This window comes from Quercus robur, chromosome 6, assembly GCF_932294415.1.
Source record: "Quercus robur chromosome 6, dhQueRobu3.1, whole genome shotgun sequence".
Lineage (NCBI taxonomy): Eukaryota > Viridiplantae > Streptophyta > Magnoliopsida > Fagales > Fagaceae > Quercus > Quercus robur.
This window is the reverse complement of record NC_065539.1, coordinates 13,209,782-13,221,955: the sequence shown is the minus strand read 5'-3', so window position 1 is coordinate 13,221,955 and position 12,174 is coordinate 13,209,782. Positions and strand designations below refer to the sequence as shown.

Genomic DNA, 12,174 nt, shown 5'->3' with positions numbered 1-12,174 from the left:
TAATTTTCTAATTCTTCTTGATGAAATTTTCATTAATTTATGAGATTTTCATCTAAATTTACTATTATATTTTTATCATTTTTAAAGTTTTAATATTCAAATTAATATTTTTAGAAGAAATTCAAAATTAAGATATATCTAGAAATAAAAAAATGTAAGTTTTTGCTTATTGGGACCTTAGGCCAAGGCCTAAGCGGCATAGACAGTAAGCCATCCCCGTAAATAATGGTATATTCATAAATAATTATAAGTTGAAAGCATGTATTTATTATTATTTTTTTTTAATACTTGATAAGAAGATGAAATGTAAAAGAAAAAGGAAAAATGTGATTAGGTGTAAAATGATACATTCGCCGCTCCATATTTTTCTCTTCATTTTCTCCATTTTAGAGAAATAAAAATGTGGGTCCCTTTCTCAAAAAAAAAAAAAAATGTGGGTCCAAGTGGGGAAAAAAAAAATCCCACTCTCTTTCCTTGATCAATAAGTACAGGAAAAAAAAAAAAAAAAAAAAAAAAAAAACCATTTTTCACACACGACTTCTTGTGATTGTTGTATGATAAATATAGCATCAGTGATGACTTTGATGAGCCAAGATATAAGTGATATCACTCTAATTCATAAAAATGCTTCACTAACAACTTTGTCTTCACTTACCTCTCCACCAGTCTTTACTTATGCTGCTTTCATAGGTTACATTGTTCTTGATAAGTACGTCAACAACTGTGGAGCACACTCCAGTGGATCCTTCCTTCTTAACTTGGAACATCAACTCATCAACAAAGATTCCACTTTTCTATCAAACAACAAGAATTTACATATATACATCGTGTTAATATAGAAAACCAATTCTATCTCGATCTTCCTTTCCCAATCTTCTTTCTTTTGTTTTTTTGCCCCCAGATCTTTCCTTCCTCTTTCTTTTAATTAGTCAAATATTGTTAGCTATGTTATAAGATATGAAGCTTGATTTGTTTTTCGAGTCTAACATGAATGTGTAGCAGTATGGTGACTTTTTTTTAATGATATTTATGTGATGCCAAGGAAATTATAAATTTAAATACATAATTTTTACAATTGATTTATCAATTTTTTAACATACAACAAAAAAAAGTAATTAAGAAATTTATTTATTATATTGTTGATGGTGTATAAGTAACATTCAAGGTCATGTTAATTTGTAAACATTTTATAATAAAATTAACTTCAACATTTTCGTTTTCTACATACAAAACCCTCTTCTACCTAGTTATTGATGTAAAAATATGTATAAAACATTGGGTGTGTAATAAAGTGTCTTGTGCTGAAGTATTAATATGAGAGACCGTGCCCTCGGCTCGTTTTTATGATATTGGGCCAAACCCACGTGAATGGGTGAAGTCGTGTTACTGCCTTTCAAAATGGAGATTCAACTAGTTATATTTTCTCTTTTAGATTAAGGGTTTTACAATGGAGTCGTCACTTATTTAATTATTGGGATAAATAAGAAAACTAAAATTGAAAAATTTCTCATTTTATTAATTTTCAATTGAATTTACATTGATCATAGGAAAATTACATGGCTTTGGTCCTAGATACAATTTAAGATAAAGTGCATAACTTTGTTTCTTAGTTACAATCTAAAAATTGAAAATTACAAGGATAAACATTGGTCTATCAACCCTTGATCTAAGTTCGAAGGCTATGTTACAAGGTGGGAAGGTGTTAGGCACCCACCTTACCCGGTCAAACCGGTCTTCTAGACTATGGTAGTCAACATTCATATCACATAATCCAATATGTTATCAATCAATTTGCATATTAAATTTAAAGTGTGTGTATGTGATAAACCATAATTCAATTTATTAAGTATTTCATTTGGATTGAAAAATAAATTTTAATGAATGTGTATGGATAATGATATCCTAGATTCAAGGATTTCAAAAAACTATTAAACAAACATGTTTTTTCATATTTTTGAGGTGGATTTAAGATTAAAATTAGTGTTATGCATGAACATGTGATGAACAAGGGAATTTAAATGATTACTATCATGCTTTAATCTTAAACTCTCATCATGGCAACACAAAAAAACAATTAGGGAAAGAGATTATACTTTCATGCAAGATCCATATGGTGAGTGGAGGAAAAGAAGAGTTAGGAGAGGAAGAGTGAGTCTCACTCAATACTTTGAGTCTTAAGAAGACTAAGATATGACAAGACTACTCAACTTCCTAGAACTCAAGAAAGGAGAAGAGAGAAGGTTTTTGTCTGTGTCCTTTGGAATGAAGGAGATAGAGGTTTATATAGTAGTAGTGGAGGAAATATGAATGGAATGTCATTTAATGAGGATTGACAACCATGCTTTAATCTTAAACTCTTATCATGGTAACACAAAAAAACAATTAGGGAAAGGGATTATACTTTCATGCAAGATCCATATGGTGAGTGGAGGAAAAGAAGAGTTAGGAGAAGAAGAGTGAGTCTCACTCAATACTTTGAGTCTTAAGAAGACCAAGATATGACAAGACTACTCAACTTCCTAGAACTCAAGAAAGGAGAAGAGAGAGGGTTTTTGTCTGTGTCCTTTGGAATGAAGGAGATGGGAGTTTATATAGTAGTGGTTGAGGAAATATGAATGGAATGTCATTTAATGAGGATTGACAAAGAATCATGAACCTAGAACTCATTTTAGCCTTGCGGAAAATCTGGTGCATTAAATCTAGAGATTGGTGGGAGTGAGGAGCAAATAAAATTCGGTTTTCCCGTAACTACTGTAACAGTTTGTAGAGCCAACTTCAAAAATCATATCTTACTCAATTCTGATTGGAATTGTCTCGTTCTTATGCTCAAATTGAAGCTCCGGATGTTTAGTTTTTGAGAAAATTAACCTCATTCATAGATTCAAAATATTCTGAGAGATATTAACGAAATGGTGAGCAAATGTCATTTGATAGAAAACAATTTCAACATAATTAACATTAATAGGTCTCAAATTAGCTCCCAATTAACATTAATAGGCTCCAATCACTCCCATTTCAAACTTAATTAGTTCCAAATTTACCTTAATTAAAAGATAATTGCACAAATTACTCATTGAATAATTAATGTCTAACTATCTAATCAATTAGATGTATGCAACCTTACCATAAAATGTAGTCCTAACCGATCAAATTATGACACATCATTAATCTCAAATTGATTATAATTATAACCAATTGGAATCAATTGTTCATTATCACATATAGTTGGACTCAATTTGTGATAGTGCATCTCGGCCATTAAAACTTGATTTAATGATAACTTTCAACCTGATTGTTTGATTAAGGCTTATGAACAGTCGATTTGATCGTTACAATATCAAGATCATTTTGGTGAAATGAGATTAAGGATCTAGTGAACATAATCAAGATGCATATTTCCAAGGCGAAATTACTATTTTACCCTCTATGTGAGGTTAAATGCAGGTTGCAAAATGGGGTGTCAACAATTAATAACATTTCCTTTGTAATAGAAAAAATAGAAAAGTCACTTTATCTTTTTTACCTTCTCATTTTACAAAACATCCACATTAGTATAGCTATTTTTTTAGCTATTTGGCACCACAAAAAACCACTTTATCTATTTTACCTTCTCACTTTACAACACATCCAACATTAGTGGTTCTATTTTTTTTACCTCTTTAATTAAATATTATTTATTTGTTATTTTTTAATTCTCTCTCTTTTCTTCTCTCTCTCTCTCTCTCTCTCTCTCTCTCTCTCTCTCTCTCTCTCTCTCTCTCTCTCTCTCTCTCTCTCTCTCTCTCTCTCTCTCTCTCTCTCTCTCTGTGAAAGAAGAACAACCATGAACAAACCCATAAACTCAACAAACCAATAGCCACCACCAGCCACCGCCAAACCTATAACCACCATTGCCACCCATAAGCCCCACAAAACCAAACCACAAACCCACAACCCCCACATCACAACCACTAACCCAACCCAGCCACAGCCACCAACTGCCATAACCACAACCAAACGAACAGAACTCTGATTAAAAAAAAAAAAAAAAACCACCACCACCACCACTAAACCCACCTCAAAAGCCAGCACAAAACAGTCACAAAACCAAGCAACCCATTCTCAATTAATCTTCTATATCTCTATTTTTTGGGTCAAAACTCAAAAATGAGATTTTTTTTTCTTTGGTGGTATAGAGATTTGTGGGTTTTGCTAGATCAATCAAAGCAAAGGGAGAAGACATGGTGAGGTGAAGAAAGAGAAAAAAGTGAGGAGAGGAAGGACATGGTGAGGTGATGAAAGAGAAAAAAGTAAGAGAGAGAAAACATAGTTTTTCATTAAAATATAGGAAGGAGAATAAAATATTATGGGCAAGACTTAGTTACAATATTTAGGTATTGTTTCTTAGGTTTCCCTCTTAAGATTCTACCATGTAAATTTTTTCTCATGAAAAGGAAGTATATTTTTTAGTTAAGTAGTCAAATGGGAGAATCTTAAGAGGGGAACCTAAGAAACAACACCTAAGATACTGTACCTAAGTTTTGTTCAAATATTATTATATGAGTTTCTTTGGTTGTGCACTGTAAGTGAGAAGCTAAATTTTTTAACTATAACTCCACCATTGCAGCCCCATTTTTGTGATTGGTGGTACTAAAAATAGTAATATAGTTTTTTAGCATCACCAATACTAATGCTCTTATTGATGTAAAAATATGTATAAAGCGTTGGGTATGTAATAAAGTGTGTTGTGCTGAAGTTTTAATAACGTTTCCTTTGTAGTAGAAAAGATAGAAAAGTAAGAGAATAAAGAACATATAAAAGATAGAAGACTGAGAGAATGAAGAAGATTTTTTTTTTTTTTTTTTAAATTATGTATTGAAGGATAAGAAATAATTATTTCATAAATTTCTTTTGTTTGGTTGAAAAGAAGTATGAAAGGAAAGAAATTCAACTTTGTATAATTTTAATTTCTATTATACATGTGGGGGGGGTATAAAACCGAGAAGCCCATGTCAATGTCTGTGCTGGGCCCAAGGCCTGATCCTAGGAAGGCCCACCCCTTGGCCATGGGAAGGATCCTCCTCGACCATGGGAAGGACCCTCCTCGGCCATAAATGTAGCCGAGGGCAAAGGGAGTAACTCGGTCCTGGTGATGACATTCCGGGTCATTTCGCCGAACAGGAAAAGTACTAAAACGACAAAAAACAAGGGAAATGCTGCCATTACTGCAATTAAGTACTATGTACCTAACAGAGCCATGCTTTTCAGCTTTTACAACCACCCCCAACCACTTTGGTATGGGCTGATAGGACAAGTACCAGCCCTATAAAGCTGAACCTACACGTGGACGTTGGGGGGAGGGAAAAAGCTAGTATAAAAGGAGGAAGAAGCAGTCCAGAAAGGGGACTGGGACCAGGTCCAAGAACCGGAGCCACCCAGGCCGTGCCAAGGAGAACGTCTTCTTGGATAAGCTCAGTTCACCTCTGTGCGATCATCATGAACACCATGACTAACGATTGTCCATTCACCAAGGTCTAGCCTTTTAGTCTACTCTCTACAATTCATTGTATTGGGTTCGCTGGTCCAAGATCCCACCCATCGTGTGGTATTGGGCTGAAAAACGAGACCCTACAAAAACTTATTTACAAACTTACATAATCCAATCTCAAGTTTAAGTATATTTTAAAACAAGTATAAATATAACATTATATATAGTTAAATCGAATTTAATGTTCAAGAGCTTGTTCACAAAAAAATTACTATGTCTTGGCTTGTTTAATTGTCAAGCTTAAAATTTGGCTTGAATTTGGCTTTTTTGTTAAACAAATGAATATAAACAAGCATTTTCTAGAATCGAGTTCAAGTTGTTCATAAACAACTTGGTTTATTTACAACCCCATGAACTACACCTTTCCCTCCCCCATTATCTACCTTAAAAAAAATTATCTCACCTTCTTTTCTTTGATACCAAAACAACTAAAAACACCAATTTTCCTCCCATTTTATTTCCTTTATTTTTTATCCTTTCCAAAATCACCCCAATCAAATAGAGTCAATTTCTGTTACTTGAGTGTGATGACACTAATTAAATATGTAGGGATAAGGGGGCCCAAGTACATATGTTGGGCCTTGGGCCTTATCCGAGGACATTTTGTGATCCGAGGACAGATAAACAGTAATGAATATGTAAGACTCAGGACTCCATGAGCGAGCTACGAATGAGAGGGTTAGGAAAGGTAAGCCAAGGAGGAGTATCTCCACGGTTAAGCGAAGCAAAGATCAGAAAGTGCGTTCTGTCATCTAGGGTGACATTCCAAGAAATTCTATTAATAAAGATATACGTTAAGAACGTACAGGACAAATGGGAGGTGGGAAATATCTAAGAGAAAGCTGCTACCACCACATTGAATGCTCAGCAGCTAACTCTCTGACCGCATTAATGAGAAAGTGATACATGAACAGTAGTTATCAGCCTTACAGCTACTCCCTAGAGACTTCAAGAAGGTGCTGATGTGACAGGGATCAACACCAACAATTTGATCTACATGTGGAGGGTAGAGATGAAAGGGAAACGATAGTATAAAATAGAAGAGAGACCTTGAGAGAAGGGAACGAAAATTTGAGAGAAGAATATTGTAGCACTAAGAACTGTACTTGTAATCAAATTCAAGAAATATATACAAGAATTGATCTCCTCAGACTGTATCGAGGACTATTTTCTTTAGTAAAAACCAGTCTATCTCTACCTTATTATCATTTGGATTCACTATAATTGCTACCCAACTCATTATAGCCCAGGTTTCCAATCCATTCTTTACAAATTCATTGTATTGGGCTCTTTGGGCCTAGATCCTTTTAACTTTTAGGCTCTGGATCCAAATTGTTTCCTTACAAAATATTATTCCAAATATTTCTTTCATTTTCTTTTAATAATTCGATAGTTATAACAAGGGAAGAGAGAGATTTGAACCATAAATGTTTTCATTAGAATAAGAGGTGTTGATTAAGTTACAAGGCTTTTAGCGCAAATATTTCGTTCTTGAGTGTAAACTTTGTAACCATAAAAAAATTCCAAAGAAAAATCCTGACATTAACCTAGATGTATTAGAAAAAACAATACTTTCAATTTCAAACTTTTAGTTTTTAATTTTTCTTTTCTTTATGGGTTCCTCTCTGCTCTAAAAAGAAACCCAAAAATGAAAAGTGTTTTATAATTGATCCGAAAAGGAAAGGAATAATTGATCCCAAAGGAAAAGGTTACAATAATTGATCATTGTATCTAAATTATCAAGTTCAAAGGATTAAAGGAAGATAGTTCCAGATGCTTCAAGAAGTATATGTTATTTGCACATTAGCTTCTTATCATACAGATCCCCAACACTGTTGGCTGTTGCAACATATTTCTATAGAAGGATCGAGCCCCGAACACAAACTTCGGGTAGGGCTGAAAAACGCCATCAGCTTATTAGCCCACTTGTTCAATGAAATTAATAATTTCTATATTTCTGGGTCTTTATTTTTTTAACATTTCCTTCCTTTATTATTATTTTTTTCTCCATAAAAATCTATCCCCCCCAACAAAACTGTGTGGACTACTTCTGCTATTACATTACAGAATGCCCCTAAATTAAAGAACTTTACATGAGAAGACATTCCTTGGTTGGTGAGACACATCTTGGTGAATCCGTATATACTTTTAAGTCAAAGTCTTCGTTTAAAAATTTTCCATTACATTTATGCATACTATTAAATATTATTACCTTTTCTCAAAAAAAAAAAATTATTACCTACTTTATTTCATCCTCAGCTACCTATCATTACCTCTGGCTCTGAAGAACTAGCTAGATCTCACAAAAAATCCATGGAAATGCTTCACTTCCATAAGAGTCTTTTCCAACTCTGCCTTTTCTTACCTCTCTACTTCCCTTCATTTCTACTTCTCTCATCAGCTTACACTGTTCCTGACAAGTACTTCATCAACTGTGGAGCAAGCTCCAACACCACCGTCAACGGTCAGGTCTTTGTTGCCGACAGCAATTCCCTTTCTTTCTCAACTGGGAAAAGCGAAGAAGTCAGAAACACATCAGCATGGATTCCAGAACTCTATCAAACAGCAAGAGTTTACAGACAGCCGTGTTCGTATAGCTTTGAAATCGACCAGAATGGTACGTACATAGTACGCCTCCATTTCTTTGCTTACTTGTCACGTGCTAATCTATATGATGCATTGTTCAATGTTTCGGCTTCTGGGTTTTCACTCTTAACCAATTTCAGCATCCGAAACAGTAGTAGTTCTCCAGTGATTAAGGAGTTCTTGCTCACCATCCCACAAGGAAAGTTTAGAATGCAATTCATACCTTCTCAAGACTCATCTTTGGCGTTCGTAAATGCCATAGAAGTCTTTCTTGCCAACGAGACCCGCATCATTGATTATGCCCCTCACGTTAGTTCTGCTCGAAATGTTAGTAACTACACTGGTTTGCTCTCTCAGGCTCTGCACACAATCCATAGGATCAACTTTGGAGGTTCCCAAATTGATTACGATGAATTGTGGAGGAAATGGGTAGCAGATGATAGTTACTTAATACTCCACAGCGATTCTGCGAAGAACAGCCCGCCTTATAGTCAAACGCTTAATTACAATTCTGAACTGGCCACAAAATATACTGCCCCAGATCGTGTCTACCAGACAGCCAAACAATTGAAGACAGGTGCTAACGGCAACGCCAGTCTCTTAAATTTAACTTGGAGTTTTCCTGTCAGTAAGAATACTGGACACTTTGTTCGGGTCCATTTCTGTGACATAGTAACCAAAACACTCAATGACATATTGTTCAATCTCTATATATATAGCAACTTTGATCAGTTGATTGATCCGTATAATATGACTAGAATTGGAGAGTTCGCTGTTCCCTTTTTCATTGATTATGTGGTTGATTCAGATGATTCTGGATTTATGAATTTTAGTATAAGCCCTTCAGAGAATGAATCTCGCATTCTTAATGCGTTTTTGAATGGGCTGGAGATTATGGAGTTAATGAAGACATCAGGTTCCATATTGGATGAATGTAAACCAGTCAAGAAAAACTCCCCTGTTATAAAGATCATTGGTTCTGTAGGTAGTGGAGCATTTATGTTTTTGATTATAGTTGCGGCTTTGCGTTTGAAATGCAGGAAATCATCAATGCCTGATCAAAGTTTGACAGGGATTCTTTTTGGAGGGATAAGTTTTAACAGGTTTACTGATGGAAGTGCTAATTCATCCCTACCTTCGAATCTGAACCTTAGTTGGAGGATATCTTTAGGCGAAATACAGCATGCAACTAAGAACTTCAATGCAAAATTTTTGATTGGTGAGGGTGGATTTGGCAAAGTCTACAAAGGAACTCTTCGGAATGGTACGAAAGTGGCAGTTAAACGAAGTGAAGCAAGGCATGGGCAGGGTATTGAGGAATTCCAAACGGAGATCATAGTGTTATCTCAAATCAGGCATCACCATCTTGTTTCTTTGATTGGATACTGCGACGAAAGGTCTGAGATGATACTGGTTTATGAATTTATGGAAAAGGGGACTCTAAGAGAACACCTCTATCATTCAAATGACAATTCTGAGACCATATCTTCACCATCTGAATTATCTTGGAAGCAAAGACTTGAAATTTGCATTGGCGCTGCCACGGGCCTACGTTACCTACACACTGGTCCGGCTGGAGGAATCATTCACCGTGATGTGAAGTCCACAAACATTTTGCTTGATGAAAATTTTGTGGCTAAGGTTGCTGACTTTGGCCTTTCAAAGTCGGGCGTTCCCGATCCAGAACATTTGACAATGGCTGTAAAGGGTAGCTTTGGTTATCTTGATCCTGAATACCTTACCACCCTACAGCTGACAGAAAAATCTGATGTGTACTCTTTTGGTGTCGTACTTCTTGAAATTCTTTGTGCTAGACCGGCTATTAACAACTTGCTTCCATTGGAGGAGATGAACCTAGCTGAATGGGGGATGCTGTGGCGAAGGAAAGGCCAACTTGAGAAAATTATCGATCCAGTGCTAGTTGGTAAAATCAAGCCTAGTTCATTGCGAAAGTTTGGTGAAACAGCTGAGAAGTGTTTGAAGACAAATAGTGCTGAGAGGCCTAAAATGCATGAAGTGCTATATGACTTGCAATATGCACTGATGCTTCAAGAAACTGCAATGCACGCAGACCCAGGTGAAGACAGCACAATAAACACTTCATTGCAGTTGCAGATACCTCTTGCTTGGCAATTGCCTTCTGATGGAATGCTAAAGGGGGAAGATGATCATACACCCATTGGAGGGGATGATGATTCTGATATATCAGCTAGTGAAAGTCAAAACCGAATTGAGGATTGATGGTGCTAGCCAGTCTTCACTGGTTTGAGGTACAGTAGCTTTATTTCGTTTATGTGGCTTCCTGTGATCCTGTCACCATTAAACTGTAAAATGCTAAAGGCTGTCTGTAAAAACTGTTGCACACCTGCTATGGCTTTTTTATTTAATCAAGAATTATTGTATTACGTATTTGAATATTATTATTGATAGCATAACACGTCTACTTAAAAAATAAATAAATAAATAAATAAAACAAAAAAAAAAACCTTGAATCTGTAAGGGTTTCTTGAATTCATAAGATGATAGAATCCGAAATTCATCTCAAAAGAGAGACAAAAGACTGTAATTTTTTTTTTTTTTTAAGAAGAAGAAGACTAGTTTTTATTAAGAAGAAACTTCCAAATTGGCTAAAACTACGTGATGAAGGTGTAGAGAAACATCCTTCATCCACACCATAAACTCGCTAACATGTCTAGCAATGTTATGAGTGACAGAATTACCCTAACGTCTAATATGGAGAAGATCAATAGCAGCAAATGTTTGAGTAAGGGACTGAGCTTCTCCAATTAAGTGACCATAAGCAGTAAGAGGGGGAGCATAATTCTTCAGAGCATTGATAATTACTTCCGAATCACCCTCTAAAACAATGGCTGAGAGACCAATATCATGAGCGAAAGAGGGCCTTAATTGTTGAAGAGCTTCAACAAATGTGACCATGCTTGGGAGATGGATCTTCTCGGCCATAGAAGCCACAACCAATCCATTATCGTCCATGATAACTACACCAATATCAGCTGCATTCTCATATCTAAAAACTGCTCCATCATAGTTTACTTTAAAAAAAAGTACTGGGGGTAGGTTTCCAAATCACAGATTGGGGAACTCGGGGGAAAATGTCAGGAAGCTTGTGGGGAATTGCTTTGAAAAAGCTAGCTTGAGCAACGAAAACATCTGGAACAATTTGACCCGCTGTGAAGGGTTTGGAACCTATCCTTAAAGAGTTTCGCCTGTACCAGATAATCCTTATTGTTGTTGCAAAAAACTCTAATGTCTATCTCCTCCATAATCACATACTTCATCGGTTCTCTAAAATTCTAGAAGTGGGTATTGGCTAGAAAATTCCAGCTTGGATGTGATTACCAAACCGATGCCAGATGGGTACACTCCCACAGAGCATGGATCACATCTTCAGAGCCAGCTTTGCAGTGATCACACACATCCTCATAAATCACCTTGCAACGAAAAAGATTAACTTTCGTAGGAATGGAATTATTGATAGCTCTCCACAGGAAGTTCCGAACTTTATTAGGAACAAATAATCCCAAACTTTCCTCCAAATGTTTCGAACCTCAACTTGGTCTATTGCACTCCCCATGCTCTGAGTCTGAGCTAAGAACCAATAACCTGATTTTACCGAGTAAACCCTTGTAGGAGTGAGAGACCAACGTGTTGAGCGGATGATATAGGTTGAAATTATCTTAAAATATATATAAATATATATATATATATATATATATATATCTACATATTTTTTTATTAATTTTAAAATTGAATGTCTTTAAGGCTACAATATGTTAAAATAGTAAAAAAATCTTGGGTGATTTGCCTTCAAGGCTACAATATATTTAAATAGAAAATAATCTTGGGTGGTTTGGAAAATGCTCACAAAACCTTATTTCACCCAAATCACTAATTTTGATGGAAAAATAGTAAATTTTACCAAAAACTGTAAAATTGAGATAATTATGAAATTTAAAACTTCGTATCTAAAAGACATTCCAAAACATATATATCTTATTATGACTTTTAAATTAAAAATTTAAAGAAAACAAAATGTAGGG

The 12,174-nt window shown here is 35.2% G+C and overlaps 1 protein-coding gene across 3 annotated transcripts in view; it reads left to right on the top strand.

Annotated features, from left to right (window-relative positions):
* Positions 1-10,518, top strand: part of LOC126732839 (probable receptor-like protein kinase At5g24010) — an 89,413-nt gene extending 78,895 nt beyond the window's left edge. For 2 of the 3 annotated variants that reach the window (XM_050435879.1, XM_050435878.1), the window contains exon 2: positions 9,511-10,518. In XM_050435879.1, coding sequence (XP_050291836.1) covers positions 9,511-10,354 — 844 coding nt within the window. In that variant the 3' untranslated portion in view covers positions 10,355-10,518. Of the gene's footprint in view, positions 1-9,284 lie in introns of all 3 variants that reach the window. The other variant, XM_050435877.1, reaches the window with a different exon arrangement.
* The last annotated feature ends 1,656 nt before the right edge of the window (positions 10,519-12,174 follow it).